This window comes from Poecilia reticulata, chromosome 12, assembly GCF_904066995.2.
Source record: "Poecilia reticulata chromosome 12, P_reticulata-male-v2, whole genome shotgun sequence".
NCBI lineage: Eukaryota > Metazoa > Chordata > Actinopteri > Cyprinodontiformes > Poeciliidae > Poecilia > Poecilia reticulata.
Genome location: NC_088841.1, coordinates 11,417,729 through 11,435,080, shown reverse-complemented (window position 1 = coordinate 11,435,080; position 17,352 = coordinate 11,417,729). Strand labels below are relative to the sequence as shown.

At 44.1% G+C, this 17,352-nt stretch overlaps 1 protein-coding gene across 10 annotated transcripts in view; it reads right to left on the bottom strand.

Annotated features, from left to right (window-relative positions):
* Window positions 1-232: 232 nt before the first annotated feature.
* The window catches only part of LOC103473888 (putative E3 ubiquitin-protein ligase HERC1), a 50,078-nt gene continuing 32,958 nt past the window's right edge, over window positions 233-17,352 (bottom strand). For 8 of the 10 annotated variants that reach the window (XM_081613172.1, XM_017307858.2, XM_017307851.2 and 5 more), the window contains 36 exons: window positions 16,723-16,850; window positions 16,418-16,617; window positions 16,056-16,315; window positions 15,912-15,964; window positions 15,614-15,808; window positions 15,110-15,275; window positions 14,769-15,018; window positions 13,810-14,026; window positions 13,447-13,724; window positions 13,101-13,228; window positions 11,029-11,156; window positions 10,496-10,723; window positions 9,964-10,091; window positions 9,461-9,660; window positions 9,198-9,312; window positions 8,916-9,047; window positions 8,705-8,803; window positions 8,344-8,517; window positions 7,971-8,255; window positions 7,832-7,897; window positions 7,598-7,723; window positions 7,372-7,510; window positions 7,060-7,241; window positions 6,245-6,400; window positions 6,032-6,154; window positions 5,771-5,873; window positions 5,246-5,415; window positions 5,026-5,164; window positions 4,767-4,936; window positions 2,796-2,965; window positions 2,400-2,565; window positions 2,220-2,296; window positions 1,878-2,130; window positions 1,621-1,773; window positions 844-1,149; window positions 233-756 (listed from right to left, as the gene is read on the bottom strand). In XM_081613172.1, coding sequence (XP_081469298.1) covers window positions 571-756; window positions 844-1,149; window positions 1,621-1,773; window positions 1,878-2,130; window positions 2,220-2,296; window positions 2,400-2,565; window positions 2,796-2,965; window positions 4,767-4,936; window positions 5,026-5,164; window positions 5,246-5,415; window positions 5,771-5,873; window positions 6,032-6,154; window positions 6,245-6,400; window positions 7,060-7,241; window positions 7,372-7,510; window positions 7,598-7,723; window positions 7,832-7,897; window positions 7,971-8,255; window positions 8,344-8,517; window positions 8,705-8,803; window positions 8,916-9,047; window positions 9,198-9,312; window positions 9,461-9,660; window positions 9,964-10,091; window positions 10,496-10,723; window positions 11,029-11,156; window positions 13,101-13,228; window positions 13,447-13,724; window positions 13,810-14,026; window positions 14,769-15,018; window positions 15,110-15,275; window positions 15,614-15,808; window positions 15,912-15,964; window positions 16,056-16,315; window positions 16,418-16,617; window positions 16,723-16,850 — 6,049 coding nt within the window. In that variant the 3' untranslated portion in view covers window positions 233-570. The remainder of the gene's footprint in view (window positions 757-843; window positions 1,150-1,620; window positions 1,774-1,877; window positions 2,131-2,219; window positions 2,297-2,399; window positions 2,566-2,795; window positions 2,966-4,766; window positions 4,937-5,025; window positions 5,165-5,245; window positions 5,416-5,770; window positions 5,874-6,031; window positions 6,155-6,244; window positions 6,401-7,059; window positions 7,242-7,371; window positions 7,511-7,597; window positions 7,724-7,831; window positions 7,898-7,970; window positions 8,256-8,343; window positions 8,518-8,704; window positions 8,804-8,915; window positions 9,048-9,197; window positions 9,313-9,460; window positions 9,661-9,963; window positions 10,092-10,495; window positions 10,724-11,028; window positions 11,157-13,100; window positions 13,229-13,446; window positions 13,725-13,809; window positions 14,027-14,768; window positions 15,019-15,109; window positions 15,276-15,613; window positions 15,809-15,911; window positions 15,965-16,055; window positions 16,316-16,417; window positions 16,618-16,722; window positions 16,851-17,352) is intronic. The other 2 variants (XM_017307855.2, XM_081613173.1) reach the window with 1 other exon arrangement.

Below are 17,352 nucleotides of genomic sequence, written 5' to 3'. Positions count from 1 at the left end.
TCGTTAAAGACAATCCCACAGCATAATGCTGCCACCACCGTGTTTCACAGATGGTATGGTGTGTTCAGCATCATGTGCAGTGTTAGTTAATCACCACATGTAGTGTTTTCCATTCACCGGATTTTGAACTTATGTGATAAAGGATAAAGTACAAAGGGGATGAATACTCTTGTGCAGCAATGTTTCAAAATGATGACAGTTATTGAAATTTTTTAAATAAACTACAAAGAAGTCCTTATTTAAACACTCTTCATTTTAATAAATAATAATGACAACAGTCAGTGTGGTAAACCATCACATTTTTACATAATCTCAAACAAACAGGCACATTATACTTGTCTTATTGTGGCTCAGTTGCCTATATTAAAAGTCTAATTCTTATCCCTGTAGTAGCACTGCCAGAATTACAACACTGTGCACAGTTTGAAAAGTCAAAATGCTTATCTCCTTAAATAGACCAACATATAAACAGTACGCTACCATACAAGTTTGGCAAATAAAAGTCCGTGTTCAGTGCATAATGTGCATGGCGTTGGAGAAGATACATTCACGACCCTGTGGTCTTCAGCTTTACTCCTCTGTGTCTGAGCTCTCCGCTGGCTCCGTGTTGTGGGTCAGCATGTAGTTGTCCATGTCGATGGAAGTGCAGTTGTGGATCGAGTAGCGCAGGCGCTCGGCGAGGACGGCCTGGCTTGTATAGGGGGGCAGGCGGAGCAGGAAGAAGCAGGTCTGCGCGGTAGGGAGTCCGTTGATGGGCTGACGTTGGAAAGAAAGAGAAGCAAATACACGCTGAGGTTTATTTTTGCCATTTCGAATAAATCGGTGGACAAAGCGACGCCTCACCCTGTCGACCTTGATGATTTGGAACTTCTGCGAGATGTCGGCCAGGTTGGAAGGCAGCCGGGACCTGCCGGAAACAAACCGCAGGAAGAGCACCCGCTCCTCGTTGGTGAACTCCTTCAAGCTCTGCCAGAACCAGCGGATCAGCTGGTGGCTCTCCGTGATGTCCCGGTAGCGCACGAGTTTCTTCAGCATCTCAACGGACACCTCCGGCAGGCCGCAGACCAGCTGCTCCAGCTGCTGGGCGGTCAGCAAAGAGAGCAGAGGGACGGGGATGATGGTGGACATGCCCTCTCTGACCGCGTCCACCTGGACAGAAAGGAACAAACTTGGCTTTGAGGACAAAACTATCGTGTAGCTGCAGGCAGAGATGGTCACAACATTATTTATGGCAGCTTTAAAGTTTTTTAGTCAAAAGTAAACATTCAAATATTTTTCTTCGAAACATGTTAAAGTGCAACTCTGAAATGTTTTGTGGATTTAAAATCAAGAACTAAAAAAAGAAAAACATATCAGGGTTTAGATGATTTCACCTGGTACTTGATTGGAGCACATTTAGCAACAGCACATGTTTCTAGGAAACAGCCTCCAAACCTGAGACTCATTTTCAGAAATTTCTGTTAATTATTTGCAGGATCAAAATCGTAAATGTTATTCACTGATTCTTCTTCTTCTTCCATATTTCCTGACGAATTGCACCACACAGAACAGGCTCGTTGATTTATTTTTTTAAGGCTTCCAAACCTCCTAATCAATTTGACACACTTATGACTCCCAAACCTGTGAATCCATTTCATGCAATCTGTAGTCCAGAGCTCTCTCTACATATTCAGTGCGGTTGGAAAATGTCAGGGAGATGTTTTGACCTCGAGGGACCACCGGCACCAGCCTTCCATCTGCGCTGTGGGCCATGAATGAATCTAGAGGGATCATCTACGGAAGGAAGAGTTGAGACAGAAAAGGAATCGGTTGAAAGGAAATGACAAAGACGATGACAAATAATCTCTGTGAAGCATTTGGCTTTAACATCTTCGCACCACGTGGAAGTTGTCCGCTGTGATTCCACTGTTTTCCAGGTGAAGAATGCCTTGGAGGGTGCGGTAGGTGAGGAGGTCCACCTCCTCCAGGTCGGCTCCTGACAGCGGCATGCAACATAGCTGCTTCCACACCCACGGAGCCAGATGTAAATCCAGAGGCTTCTTGGTGCGGATGGCCACGGCCATCAGGATACCCAGGAAGCGAAACTGTACCATGTGATCCTCCGAGTGAGCCCCTGGGTTAAGCAAGAACCTGCGAGGGTTTGGAGTCATTGCTAGCGGTGAGGTCATTTCTGACGATGAGATATTCTGCTTTAAGAGTAAAACTTGTTAGAATTTCACCTGTCAGTGTTGCAGCCCACATCTGCAAAGCTGTTGGGAGTATGAATCAGGAGGTCCACCACACCAGACTGCAGCTCCTAGTAAAAAAAAAAAAAAAAAAAGTGCATTACACTATTACCTTACAGGAAGTACATAATTTATCGGCTCTGAAGCTTTCAGACTTGCGCGGTTCTCACCTACCTGGCACATCTCAGTGATGGTGTCATCAAACACTCCGCCGGCATCGTCGGCCCCCTCCCCAACCAGTTTCACCTTCCAGGCTCGGGACGGCAGCCGCAGCTCCAGAGGGTTCAGGTTCACCACCTGCTTTGCGATCTGCACAAAGATGGGCTTGCTTGATCGTCCTCTGTGGGGAGGGAATGAGATTGGGTTTGAAGCAAACGCGATGAAATAATTCAAGTAAAACAATCAACACCCCAAATAAACGTCCTAAAATTCCTTTAGGACGTCGGACATGGTTGGCCAGCTGAAAACGCAGCATGCCATTAGGGCACCCATGCGTCTTTGTTCCAGAAAAGAAAAAAACCCCTAAAGACATTCCGGTTTAGCCACTGGACTTTACAACACGGTCATTACCTTGTGGAAATCCGTTTCACTGTGATTTGCGGCCCATATGTTTTGCCCTGGGTCATGGTCCTGCCGATTGAGCGCACAAGAGGCAGAGTGTTGACCTTGGGGGACAACAGACCTCTGAGTTCACCCCGGATGATGGCTGTTGCCCCCGAAGTATAGCGTGAAGCGGAGATCTGGAAAAAAAGCAAGGCAAAGACAGGTAAAATAAAAGCAGAACGGTGCATTACAGTAAGAAAAGAGAATCGCAACATTCAGCAGTGGACTAATTTGTTGGCACAGCGTCCTAACATAATTTGATTCTCAGTGCAGTAACAAGAATCTAGTTTTTTGGGTTTTTTTATTCAGGAGGGAACATCATTAAAACTCATCTGTGGCACAATTGTTTTTTTGAGATAATCGTGACTGAAGTATCCGTTTAAATGTATCCATTCCTTTGTTTCGTTGACTGAGGTTTCAAGAAACTTATAAGTACACATCCACGACTTTCTGCTTGTCTGCATACAGGCTGACATAGAGACCTATTTCGCTTAGTGATACAAGTAAAGTAGATGTGATTTGATCTGGATATGTGAGAAAATAAAAATTATAAAACACCACCTTGACTCACCTAAACACGCTGGTTGCAGCGCAAACAATAAAAAAAGTTTTAAACTGGAATTGTGCCAAACATGGCTGGACGAGCGGCAGAGTTTAACTTTCCGCCATGCACACTGAGGGGGAAAAAAAAAGTACATCTGCAAAGGCCTGCAGCAAAGAGTGACATCTTGAGGACACCAAGTCTCCATAACAGCTGCTGTGCACCGTCTGCATGCAAACCAGCTGTTTATGAGTGACACCCAGAAAAACCCCCGAAATGAAATGCAAACGTGGAGTTTGCTAAACTCTTCTGGGATTTTTAGCGCTTTGATCTGATGAGATCATATTGAGTTTTTCAGAACTTCAGGCAGGAGTGAAGTAAAACAAAGAATGCTTCTCTTCCATGGCAACCTTGTTAGAGAACACTGCTTAATGAATTCAACGATCAAACATAACTTAAATGTAACATCACCTTGCCTTAAAGAGGCCTCTGTTTTTATGAGAAGCTCCTACGCTTTCCGACACGCAACAATCCTCCTCCTCGTTAACAGCCATTTTTTTTAGGAGTGTTTGACTGAGAAGAAGTTTGTATGATGAGCTCAGCAGGCTAGCAGTTCCACCGAGTGTTTGCTAATTGCTGCTGCCGCTAGTCTGGTGGAGCTGTCTGGGGAAGGGATGCTGTGTGAGGCAGCAGCTAGACTGGGGGCTGCAGCTCCAAGAAGGAGCTTCATGAAAATAAACAGAGCTTTGTGACAGCAAGCACTGACAGCACCCTAAAAAACCTAAAGTAACACTCCAGGTATGTATTTGATGAGAGAATAACATCATCACATGATGTAAAGCTAAAAAAAAAAGAAGTCAATTTTACATAATGTTGCTCTTTAAATAAAAAATTAATTGTTGCAGACTATGCTGGTAAACTGAAACTGGGCCGTGATTAGGTTTTTCAGACAGAACACCCAAAGCATACAGGAAAATGTCAAACACCAAAAAGATTCAAACACAAAACGAACCTCCATTCATGGCCTAAATGTTATAGAAAATCTGTGTATGTGCTAAAGTAAGGAGAGCGTAAACGAGGACTCAGTGTTTTGGGCGATGTGGAGAAACTGTGCAAAGTGAAACACCGGGATACCTTTCTGTAGCCTTTAACCTTGCAAAATATTTAAGTGAGTGCTGGAGTACAGATAAAGAGGGGTTGACGTAAAGCACTAACTGCAGGGGTAGCAATATCTAAAAAAAAAATGTACTGAATAACTTAATTAAAAGGTTTGATTTCTTTAAAATCTGTGAGATCCGTGTGAGATTTTGCTAATGGAAAAAAAAAAGTTCCCCTTTTTTCTTTTACACAGAAAACATGTCTGTGCTTGAGAAGCACAGCAAAGGGATTTAACGTACCTGACTCTTGGTGTCCAGATTGAGCAGCCTCCAGGACTTATACATGAGATCAGAGAAGTGGTAGAGCACCCTGAGGCGCATGCAGAGGACATCAAGGCTACAGTCCTTCAGAGTGTTGTACTGCGGAGGAACTGACTGGGGAAGGCCAAGCTGCAGATGTCCAGAGCCACCTGCCAGAGAAGATAACACACGGGGGTCACGCTTCCTTTTCCTTTCGTAGATCAGAAAGCGTTTGCGAGCAGAAAAAGTAGGACTATACCTGAGTTTTTTATCAAGACAGAAGGGGTTGTCCATGCAGCACTGTGGCAGCGGCCAGCAGAGATCTGCCTTATGTTTTTGCCCTGCAGAGTGGTTACGAGCGTTGGCTCCTTCACTTGATTAGAGTGTCCAAGACCGAGCTGGTACGAACAGAGAAGCAACGCAATCGCACAAGTCCCGAATGTGGGAAATGCATCGAAACATCAGAACGCGCTCGGTACCTGTCCCTCACTGTTGCAGCCCCACGCGTAAACATCTCCAGTGGAGGTCAGAGCCAGCACGTGCTCACAGCCCACAGCGACGTCTTCTACAAAGAGCCCCTCCAGAGACGGCACCACCTGCGGCGTGGATTTATTCTTCAGCATGGGGTCGGGCAGACCAATCAGACGCTCTGCAGAATCAACAGAAAAAAAGAAAAAAAAAAGACAGAATGCATTTCCTTTCCTGCTAGCACACTTGAAATTTCGTCAGGACAACAAAACAGTTCCAAAGTGATTTGTTGCAGTATCATTGCAAAGTATGAGGCGCAATAATAAAAGGGGGTGACGGCACCCATGGCTGCAGAATCAGAAAATGTACTTATATATTTTAAGTAGTGTGCCTTAAAACCTTCACGCGAAACATTTATTCTCCCAGCTAGAAAGAAAAATGGCCACAAACATCGTTTCAGCTTTGTTAAATTAAAAAATAAAAAATAAAATTGTCCACTTTCTAAAACACAGATTTGCTCTAGCAGTCAGACATACCTTGTCCAAATGTGTAAACATGTCCATTGCAGCTCAGCGCCACAGAGAACTGGGTCCCACAGCAGACTTTCTTGATCCCCTTGTTGCAAAGCTGCTCCACTTTCTAACCATAAAAGAAACACAGACGATATTTCATCTCTGGCAAAGTAAAACCAAAAAGTAACTTTCTGCAACTCCTCGCGTCTTTCCAGTCTCGTAATCGTAAAATACAATTTTAAGTCGGTTCTGGAACATTGTTTTGCTATGGGAGTGCTAACATACCTGAGGATAGTATTTAGCGGTGGAGGAACCGGTTCCAAGTTTGCCATAATCCCCGTCTCCAAATGCCCAAACGACGGTTCCATCCAAAGACACCACTAATGTGTGGTTGAGGCCGCACGACACCTGAGAAAAGAAAACACACTTTTATTTATTTATTTTCTACAAAAGGGGGGTTAAAGCCACAATTTAAACTGAATCACATTCATTTCCTACCTGTCCTACATGATATCCCTCAAGCGCAGCGACCCTCTCAGGCAGCATCTTGTTAGACGTCGACCTTAGACCCAGGCGCCCCGATTCACCACTGCCGAAGGTGAACAGCTTCCCATCTGCTGTGACCACGGCGGAGTGTCTGAAGCCACAAGCAAGCTGGCCAAACAAAGGATTAGCGTTTTCAAAACTTTGGCAATAAGAGCCTCAGTAAATTAATATTCGCCACGTGTTTTGATTAGCCTTTCTAACATTTCTGTTCTCTTTCTGGATATCCTTCTCCCAGGGAATGGTGCATATTAAACCAACAGGCAAAGAACCAACAGAGTATTTATTTCTGCTCCCAGTCTAAAGACTGTTGTTCAGTTTGTTCATAATGTTTTATTCTGGGAGCCGCATCTAGTTTTGGTCTCATTGTGGAAAGTGAATATGTCTGCAGAGTGTGCAGTCTATCAAACTATTTTCCTATAAGAATCTGTTCAATCTCCTCTTTATGTATTTTTTGTATTTCTTGCCTTACAAAGTTACTTGTATAAAAATTATTTCTAACACCAACATTTGGGGCTTTGGGTATGCAACAACAACATGCAAAAGTTGGGTTTTCCTGATAAGGTTGGAAAATGCAAGTCCATATAAAGACGTTTTGAATTTCTAGGCTTTATGATTTGCTCTGATTATCATTAGAATTAATATTATTACATGTAAATAACTCAACATTATTTTTGCTTTATATTTTACAAATCAAATACAGACAAACCTCAAAGCTCCTTCTGTAACCGGAATTCTCTTCCAACAGCGTGAGCTCCAGCCGTGTTTACCTGGACGATCTCCTCTCCCTGCAGAGCCTCGATCTGTCTGGGTCTCCTCTGTCTTTCACTGTTGCCATGGCCCAGCTTCCCAAAATCTCCGTCTCCCCAACTGAACACCTCTCCAGTTTCAGTCAGGGCCATCGAGTGTCCGTCCGAGCCACAGGAGGTCACCAGTTGAGTCACCACATATCCTGCATCAACACACGACAGTCAGGTTTTGGTTTAAAAATAAAACCGAACTAAACGCTCCATCTTTGTGCTATGCAGAAAAATACCAAAGCAGCTTCAGGCCAGGGTTCTTAAGATAAGCATTGTACCTACCTTGAAAAGCAGAGATAATAGTGGGGACGTAAAGATCATCAGAGTTCCCCTGGCCAAGTCGACCATATTGTCCCTCGCCAACAGCCAGGACAGTCCCGTTGGTCTGGACCAGAAAAGTGCAGTTCTGACCACAAACAACCTGGTAACAAACAAAGGACACAAACATAAGAAAACAGCAGGAAATAAATAGAAATGAAAACTACGTCTTGAGTCACGCAGCAGATACCTGCTGTGTCTGTAACAGGGAGGGAGCTACTGTAGGCATTGTGAGGTTGGTTCCCATTCCTGCTAGTTGTCCGTAGCGTCCATTACCCCACAGGTACACCTCACTCTTACCTCCTTCCTGCCAGTCCTGAAAAACAGAGAAGGTCATGTGGACAATCAGAGGCTGTTTAATAGTTCAAAATATTCTGTTGCAAATGGAGAGAAAAAAAATCAGATAAAAACAAAAAACAACAACCTCTGGTCTGCTGGTGGCCCATGACATCAGCTGTTCATCCATTTTGAAGCTCCACATGCTGTTGTCCTGAAAGTAATAGTGCTAGGATATTAGCAATAGAAAAATAATTTTTTTTAAGCAAGTTAACATCAGAACTCACCACTGCCTTGACGATGTTCGAGTCTTGGACTTCCAGAAGCCCAGAAACTATGAAGGATTCAGGGAAGGCAGTGCCGCTGGCGATAGCCTCTGCGCTACGGACAGTGGTGGCATAAGTGAGCAGCCAGCTCCACTCTGACACGCAGGACTGAGCGTCAGGGTAGGCGTGGTGTGGAGGCCGTGGCGAGGAGCACAGGTGTTTCTCTAAGGACAGACCAACAGCCAGGGAGGCCAGGTTCTGCAGGAAGGCGCTGTGGACAAGCTGATCTCCGGCTGCCAGGTGGCTCTGCGTTTACAAGAAACACCACAAATTACGTCACAGATAACAAGCTGTGAATACAAATCCAACTCCAGGACGAGGTTTCAGTAATGACCCTCTCGTAGCTGTACTGCTCCTGCAGCAGCAGCGGCAGCCTCTCTAAGAAGACGGCCAAACACGGCGCCCGGTTCAGGCCCAAGACGTTCTGGCTCCTGAGAACCATCCGACAGGACGCCAGCACGTGGTTCTCTCCGATCCAGTCGGGGGTGCAGCAGATCAACAAAACGTCCTGGAAGCGCGACGAGAGCAGTTTAAACAAAAACACGGTTCCTTACAGAAGTATTCATTCCTCCACGCCATTTTTTCCACGTTAAAATCACAAACCCTAAGATATTTATGGTAATTCTATCTAATAAAAATAGTGAAAAGGAAGACGCAAATAAAAACACATTCAAGCTACGATCGATATAAATTACCTTTGATCTACCAAAGCAAGCAGCTACACCCAAATTTGGTATCCATGTAGTGCTGACGACAGAGCCGAGTCCTGTAACAGTCTGCAACACTGAACCATCCTGTAGACAAGAAGGTTCTGAGATGAGACCATCACATAATGAATTCCCATGTTGGATATTATATGGTACTTTGGCCTGATTTTAAGGAATTGCAGCAGCAGAGCTCATTTACCTGCAGAGACCAGATGTTGAGCAGCCCTCCAATCCCTCCAGAAACCAGCGCCAGGCCGCTGGAACAGAATGAAAGGGACTTCACCGCAGTGATGTGCCCATTAAGTACAAAGGCACACTTTGCGCTATCCTGCTGCAAAAAGAAAAGCAAATTTGGGTCTATTGTAAATCATATGAGTATCAGTCACTTCCAGTCCATTGTTGGTAAGCAGTCAAGAGCTCATAGCGATGACTGATGGGTTTTAAAGCACAGAGGCTGCAAGAAAATCTCCATCAAACTGACCTTGACCTCGAAGCTTTGATCCTGGCTCTGCGGGCTGTTCAGTATGTTTGGCAAAGATACAGATGTACCCCCCTGTGGCAGAGTCCAAACATACACCGGCCCGTTCTGGCACCCTCTACAGAAAAGAGAAAAGAAAGGATGAAATCCCTCATTAATATGCCGTCTGTGTCTAAATAAGATACGACTGTCCTAATTTTGAGCAGTTTTAGCTGGGTTTTTTTTCTTTTCTTAGCAAAAAATTGCAGATTATTGAATGAACTCACACAGCCATCATGAGTTTGGGGCTGGGTGCTCTGCCAGCAAGGGGGCACCACTCTGCAGTGTTAACAGTGCTGGTATGATACAGAGAGTGCAGGGTCACCCAGGTTCCCCCGGAGCGTCCCAGGACCTTCACCACCTCTGATCTCCCCAAACACAGCAGCAAGTGACCAGTGGGGTCCCATTTCAGGCAACTCACTGTGTCCTATATGGTAAAGGACAGAAGAGGTGGCATGTCAAAGGCATAAGATAGAGGGGGAAAAGTACATATGCAGCACAAAAAGCCTTCACAGCATGTAAAGTAGAATTAATTGGGTATGAAAGTTAGGTTTGTTTTCTGTCTGAAATTTTCCATGTATAGTATGTGTTTTATTTAATAAACATTTTGTCTATCAAATAAAAAAAATAAACCTCTGAGTTTTTACACTTATTTCCAGGTATCTGACATGTTTAATAGAATAGATTTAAGTAAATCTTTTTGATAATGTAGTACGTTAACAATGCGAACCTGGAAGAGAGACAACACTACAGGCTGTGTGTTCTCATAGCTCTCCGTGGTGCCCAGCAGGATCTTCCCACTGGGATAGCCCACAGCGAAAGGCTTGTCTTCTGAGTGCCAGGCCACACAGTTGGGGGCTATAAAAAAAACAAGAACATCAGTCTAGGTGAAAAAATATTTTTGGATATGTCAGACAAACCGAGACATTTAGAGTCTAGAGATGCGCCCAGAAAACTGCTCACAGCGGGAGAATGATACAAGCTATTTGAAATATCGGTCTTATATTCCAGTTCAAAAGAGAAATTGGTAACTGCAAGTCAAAGCTCGTTAGAATCTATTGGAAACAGAAATCAAAAGTGTTTGCTCAAAATATAAATAAAAAATAAGAAAAGAAAAGAACTGCTCACAAACCAAATCTGCTTGTTAATAGAATTACATCAAAAGCTATTTGTATTCCCAACTTAGAATGAAGCAAATACAATTCTGCACTTCGTTTTATCCAAGCTTGCTTTCTAAACTGTGCGTGCGACTTTCTCCTCACCCTCTTGTCTGTGGCAGTGAGCCAGTTCAGTCCTCTTCACAAGCAGATCCAGATCTTGCATTGTGACTTGCAGCCAGCAGAGGGAGCCATCCAGCCGTCCCACCAGCAGACTCTCAGCAGGCCTGTTCTTGCAGGCTGCAGACTGGTCCAGCAACCACAGATTGAAGCTCTGAGCCCAGCAAAGAGCCGTGACCCGAGAGCTCTGATCTTCCACATGGCAGAGAGATCCTGAAGTGTGAGAGAAATCATTTATTTTAAGTTGCAACTACACTGCGTGTTGAAATAATTTCAATCGTTTTTTGTAACGTCAAAATATTTCTGCGCAAAATAATTTCCGTAAATGAATTGAACTCCAGTAAAATGTGATATTTAGCTACACCATGCTCCATTCCATGAGGGGTTAAGGTTTTTGTGATCAATACCCTATTTAAGGCATTCGTTTAACTAGGCGGGGTCTCACACACATATAAAAAAAAAATCCAGCAGTTTACACCAACTTTCAGCCTTCAATATCACCTGACAAACCCACTGACCTCTGATATTCATGATGTTAATGTGCTTGTTCTCAGGGGCAGCCAAAAAGTTTCCCCCAGTACTCCAAAACACAGGAGACATGTGTTGGCATCTGCCGGCTCGCTCAGAGCTCGATCTCTCCGTCTTACTGCAAAATATCCGAAATGCAAGAACCCTTAATTAATAACTATATACAGTCATGGCCAAAAGTTTTGAGAATAACACAAATATTATATTTTCACATGATCTGCTGCCCTCTGGTATTCGTGTGTGTATGTCAGATGTTTTCATCACATGCAGAAATACAATGGCAATCATATTATGAGTAACAAAAGCTTTTATTGACGGCTAGAATGAGTTAATGCAGTAAGTCAATATTTGCAGTGTTGACCCCTCTTCTTCAGAACCTCTGCAATTCTCCCTGGCATGCTCTCAATCAACTTCTGGACCAAATCCTGACTGATAGCAGTCCATTCTTGCAAAATCAATGCTTGCATTTTGTCAGAATTCCTAGGTTTTTGTTTGTCTACCCGTCTATTGATGATTGACCACAAGTTTTCAATGGGATTAAGATCTGGGGAGTTTCCAGACCATGGACCCAAAATCTCTGTTTTGTTCCCTGAGCCAGTTAGTTATCACCTTTACTTTATGGCAAGGTGCTCCATCATGCTGGAAAGGGCATTGTTCATCACCAAACTGCTCTTGGACGGGGGGGAGAAGTTGCTCTCGGAGGACATTCTAGTACCATTCTTTATTCATGGCTGTGTTTTTAGGCCAGACTGTGAGAGAGCCGACTCCCTTGGCTGAGAAGCAACCCCACACATGAATGGTTTCAGGATGCTTTACAGTTGGCATGAGACAAGACTGGTGGTAGCGCTCTCTGAACAAGCCATTTTCCAGATGTCCCAAACAATCGGAAAGGGAATTCATCAGAGAAAATGACTTTACCCCAGTCCTCAGGAGTCCACTCCCTGTACCTTTTGCAGAATATCAGTCTGTCCCTGATGTTTTTCCTGGAGAGAAGTGGCTTCTTTGCTGCCCTCCTTGAGACCAGGCCTTGCTCCAAGAGTCTCCGCCTCACAGTGCGTGCGGATGCACTCACACCTGCCTGCTGCCATTCCTGAGCAAGCTCTGCACTGCTGGTAGCCCGATCCCGCAGCTGAAACACTTTTAAGAGACGGTCCTGGCGCTTGCTGGTCTTTCTTGGGCGCCCTGGAGTCTTTTTGGCAACAATGGAACCTCTCTCCTTGAAGTTCTTGATGATGCGATAGATTGTTGACGGAGGTGCAATCTTTCTAGCTGCGATACTCTTCCCTGTTAGGCCATTTTTGTGCAGTGCAATGATGACTGCACGTGTTTCTTTAGAGATAACCATGGTTCACAGAAGAGAAACAATGATGCCAAGCACCAGCCTCTTTTTAAAGTGTCCAGTGGTGTCATTCTTACTTAATCATGACAGATTGATCTCCAGCCCTGTCCTCATCAACACTCACACCTGTGTTAATGGAGCAATCACTGAAACAATGTTAGCTGGTCCTTTTAAGGCTGCAATGAGGTTGAAATGTGTTTTGGGGGATAAAGTTCATTTTCTAGGCAAATATTGACTTTGCAATTAATTGCTGTTAAGCTGATCACTCTTTATAACATTCTGGAGTATATGCAAATTGCCATTATAAAAACTGAAGCAATAGACTTTGTAAATATTAACATTTGAATCATTCTCAAAACTTTTGGCCATGACTGTACATACAACACTAGATGCCAGTTGGTGGCAACAACTGACAGATAATGCCAAATGTTTATCTAGGGTTTCCAGGATAAATTAGGGCTTTCTAAAGAGCAATAAGATCTAAATCTAAGATCGAAATAAATTATGATCAATACTTTATGCTAATTTAAAAATGTACTTAATAACACATTCGTAACGGACCTTATGCCCCAAGGTCTGTAAATGTACTTTTTTCAACGTATGCTTTTTGTTTTTGTCGAGTGAGTAATTAGCTTTAACATCAATGTTACAAAAATATAATATAAAGTGAGAGTCCTAATTGGTATTAGCTCCAAAACTAAAAACTGATGCAGCAGATACAACCTGACAATGCAGGAGAAGGTGGTCTGTAACTCCACAGTGCTTTGGTTGACTTTCCACAGCTGTACCACCTTGTCCTGAGAGCATGTAGCAAGCAAACCCTGGTCACTGCTCCAGGAACAGCTCGCCACCTTTACAGAACAAAACAAACAAAAAAAAAAGGTTCCAGTTTCAACAACAAGAAAAGATACTTCCAGTCTAAAAGCTACTAGAACTGTTCTAATCACTAGGAGCTATCATACAGTCCAGCTAACAAAAAAAATAAATAAATGTTACTACAAAACAGACAACAAACCCTAAGTCCTCTTCATCAGGAGAAAAGCAAAAAGAAAAGAAATTTGGAGTGTACCTTGTTGTAATGTCCCTCAAGCCTCTTGAGAGGACACTTGTGCAGATCACCAGCCAGATCGCTGTATGTCTGGGGCCGATTTGGACTCTCTTTCCCTGCAGCTGCCAAGGCCTTCACCAGCTGCTGCGCTGCCCACTGTCGATGTTTGCTGGTAAGTCGTGCAGAAAGGACACACGCTGCCAAGGCATTAGCTAGCTCCAGAGGGCCTATTCTGGCACTTAGGTGAGGCGAAGGAGAAGGAGGCAAAGATGAGGAAGCCATCCCTTGGGTACCTCCGTCTAGGCCAAATTGATAACATGTAGAAACGATGAATAACACTGTCGTTAACTACCAAACATAATCAGGAAGACAATTATTACTCACCATTAGCTTCGTGTTCCGTTCTGTCGAGGCTGTAGGAGTGGATGTTCTTGTCAGTGAGCAGAGACACCAGATGTTGTGTGACCAGGAACGTTGGAGGTGTCTGGTCACCGAGGTCCCTTTGTTGCATGGCGGCTTGAGTGGAAGTTGTTAAAGTTGCTCTCTGCTGGGGTTCTGTGATGGCTCCGATGTTCACCCCGGTAGCTGCGGCCATTAGGTCCTGAAGGCAGTAATGTCAGACTGGTGAGAGTAAAATTCTAAACTTTTGTTTGCAGGGTATCCTGCTAACTCAAATTTAAGACTTAAGACGTTTTAATAACACCCTGAATCTAATTGCAGGTGATGTTGGGGGGAGCTTGCTGCATAAGAATCAAGCATTGCAAAAAAATTTGACTTTGTGCTTATGATAGGGGCAAACAAAGCTTGCTAACTATCTAGTAGTGTATATTAACAGCCAGTTTCAACCATCTCAAGAGAATGCAATCAAGATATTTCCATGCAACTCAAACAAAAAAGCCCCCTGAAAAAAAAAAAAAAACTACCTTAAACAGTCCTCCCACGACAACATTTAAGACCTGTGATTAACATATTTAAGGGCAGCTGACGTTTAAAAATGAATTTAAGACATTTTAAGACCTTAAGAACTTTAGACTTTTTAAGGGCATGTGGACACCCTCTCCAGGTTTAGCAACTGGAGCTCATCATTACAAAAGCAATAGTTGTCACTGCACCAAATTTTATCGTCGTCCCTAAAGATTTATGACTGTTTTGCGTGCATCAAGAAGGACAAACTGATGGCTTAAAGGGATTCTAGTAGGTTTGCAGGTTTGCAAAGTTTTACACCTTCTCTGTCACTTGCAAAAGTTCATTTGAAAACTACAAATGTAGAAAACTCACAAATGTTAATAAAAGCTTAGGTTAAAAATGGATTACCATCTATGACATTGACAGAGCAAGCCAACCTGAGTGCATATCTCCACCAGCTGCCTGTAAGCAGCGGGGCTGTGGGAAACCACGTTGCCGATGGCTGAGGTGAGGAAGCTGAAGCAGGTGGACCTGTGGCGCTCCGTCACCATTCCCCTCACGCCGGGCGGATTGTCCACGCAGGCGTGCGCCCTGCCCCCCGCAGCCAAAGTCATTAGACGCACCAGGATCCGGATGTCCGCCAGTCCCAAGGACTCCAGCCCGTTAGACTGGCTGCACATCGACACGCTTGCAAAGTGAGATGGAAATACAGCAGATAAACTAAATGTTAAATAAAAATTTTAAAAAGTGATGAAATACAACTGTGCTGATATTGTACCTTGAGGCGGTCTGAGACAGCGCCCTCATCACCATGCTGTATGCGAGGAGAATCTGCGCTGTGGACGTGACTCTTCGTAGAGCTTTTAGTCGGTCATGCGAGTCCCTCAAAGATACAGCCTGCTGCCCAAGGCTCAGAGATGTTTTCTGATCTACAGCTTCAGTACCTAACAGAGAAACCCATCGTCATACTACTTGCCACATTTTATCATGTTAAAATAGCAAATTTTACTATATTTTAGTGGAATGTTTTGGAAATAAAAGATATGAAAAGCGTGTTGTACATCTGTATTCATCTTGCCTGAGTCAATACTTGTTGGAGCAAATGTTTGTACCGAGTACATCTACAAGTAATTTGGTGTACGTCTCTACCAGCTTTGCACATTTAGAGGCTAAACTTTCTGCCCATTGTTCTTTGCAGAAGAGCTAAAACTTTATGCAGCTGGTTGACCAAAACGTCACATTTGCAGGCAACTCTCAACGACAACGACAACATTTATAATACCTTTAGAGGCTACCCTTGTGGGACTGGATGAGCTGTAAACAAGAGCTCCAAGAGGATCCGGTTCAGTAAAGACAATTGGATCAGGGACCAGCTTTTTCTCAGTCAGCCCCAGAGGTCTCAGCAGGAGCCCAAAATCCTCCAATCCCGTCAGTTTATCCGGGTCATCCTCAACTTGGTGGCTCATCTCCCATTCATCTGAGAAAACGGGGGCATCAGATAATTTTTTTTTTTTACGATTGGTACACTGATTGCCTCGTTTAAGTGCATTGTTTTTTGAGCGGGGATGGATCCTCCTCACCGTCTGAAGTGTTGTCCAATTGACCAATCAAATCAGACGTCAGACCTTTGATCCTGCAGCGGAAGGAGAATACAACAGTGAAGATCAGAAAATGTGAGAACAAGAATATGTGTGGTTTTCTCATGCGCCGACCGCTTCCTTAACCTTTCGTATTTTGAATTTGGATCGCTTGCGTTAGCAGTCAGATACTTTTCTCTGCAGGAGCTGCAGAGGAGGTAGAAGGGGAAATTGGAGCCACACTCCCCTTTGAACCAAACATCCACGTAAGCTCCAGTGCTGTCGTAGCCTTTGCGGGCAGCACTTTGCCCGCAGCCCGGATGCCGTCGCTTTATGTGATTGTTAAATTGCAGGGTGAAGGTGTTGCACAGCTCGCATTTCACCATCTGACTGTGCTCTTCTCCAGCCTGATGGGAAAGCAATTTGAAAACATCTGAGGTTTTTAAACGTATTCACTAGAATTGTGAAATTTAGATATTGGCCAAGTGGCAGGAACGGGTTTATGACACCTCCACAATCTGAAGCGTATCTCTCTCCAAACTGAAGAATGACGGGGTGAGCAGGTCCTCGTAAGCTTCTTCGTGGTACGGGTCATCCATGTAACTCAGCTCTGACTCCTCCTCCGTAGAGAAAGGACGGAACTCCACATGCTCTGGCCAATCACCTACTGTTGTATGGAGTTGTGGCAATGGGCTGGGTGACGGCAAGTCTAAAAACGAGATTGTTTCAGATTAAAGTGCACAGTAATTGAAACAACCGAGTTTTCATTTTAGATTTAACATGCACGTCCTTGTGACTGTGCTGAAATTTTAACCTGGTCTTCGGAAAGAGGTCCTCTGCGTAGGTCCTGACCGCCGTCGCCGTGCAGGAGGAGGTCTGTTCCTAGTGAGGTGGACGTCCAAGAAGTTTTCCCTCTCTATCCAGTCAAGCCCTGGTAACAGGCTGGAAACAAAACACACCAATAGGATACCAACATGTGTAGGTGACTGGACCACACATTAGTGGAGCAGCTGCCTTGCTGTCTACAAAGATGCATAACTGTGGGTGAACAACGCTTCAGCTTTTCCTTTCTGTCAGCTACTGTAGCAGATGCAATTTGATTTCTAGCCAAGGCGGGCTGACGCAAATGTCAAAAAGTGTGGCAGCTTGGAGAGAAAATATGTCCTTCACATTGGTACCACAGCCAGGAAATGTATTTAAATGCCACACAAATGTCACAGCAGTGACCCAGTAATAACGCTAGTTAATCTAATGTTACACTCTGCAGATGCCCTGCATGCACCGATGAACATTCACTCACCTGGACATGTCGAAAGATTCGAATAGATAAAGTGACCATTTTCTGCTCAGTTCATCTAAATAATTATTTGACCTCTTGGAGGCTCTTACATTAAACTTACATGTTCATACAATAATCAAGCATGGGAAAAAAAACAGACTGTAA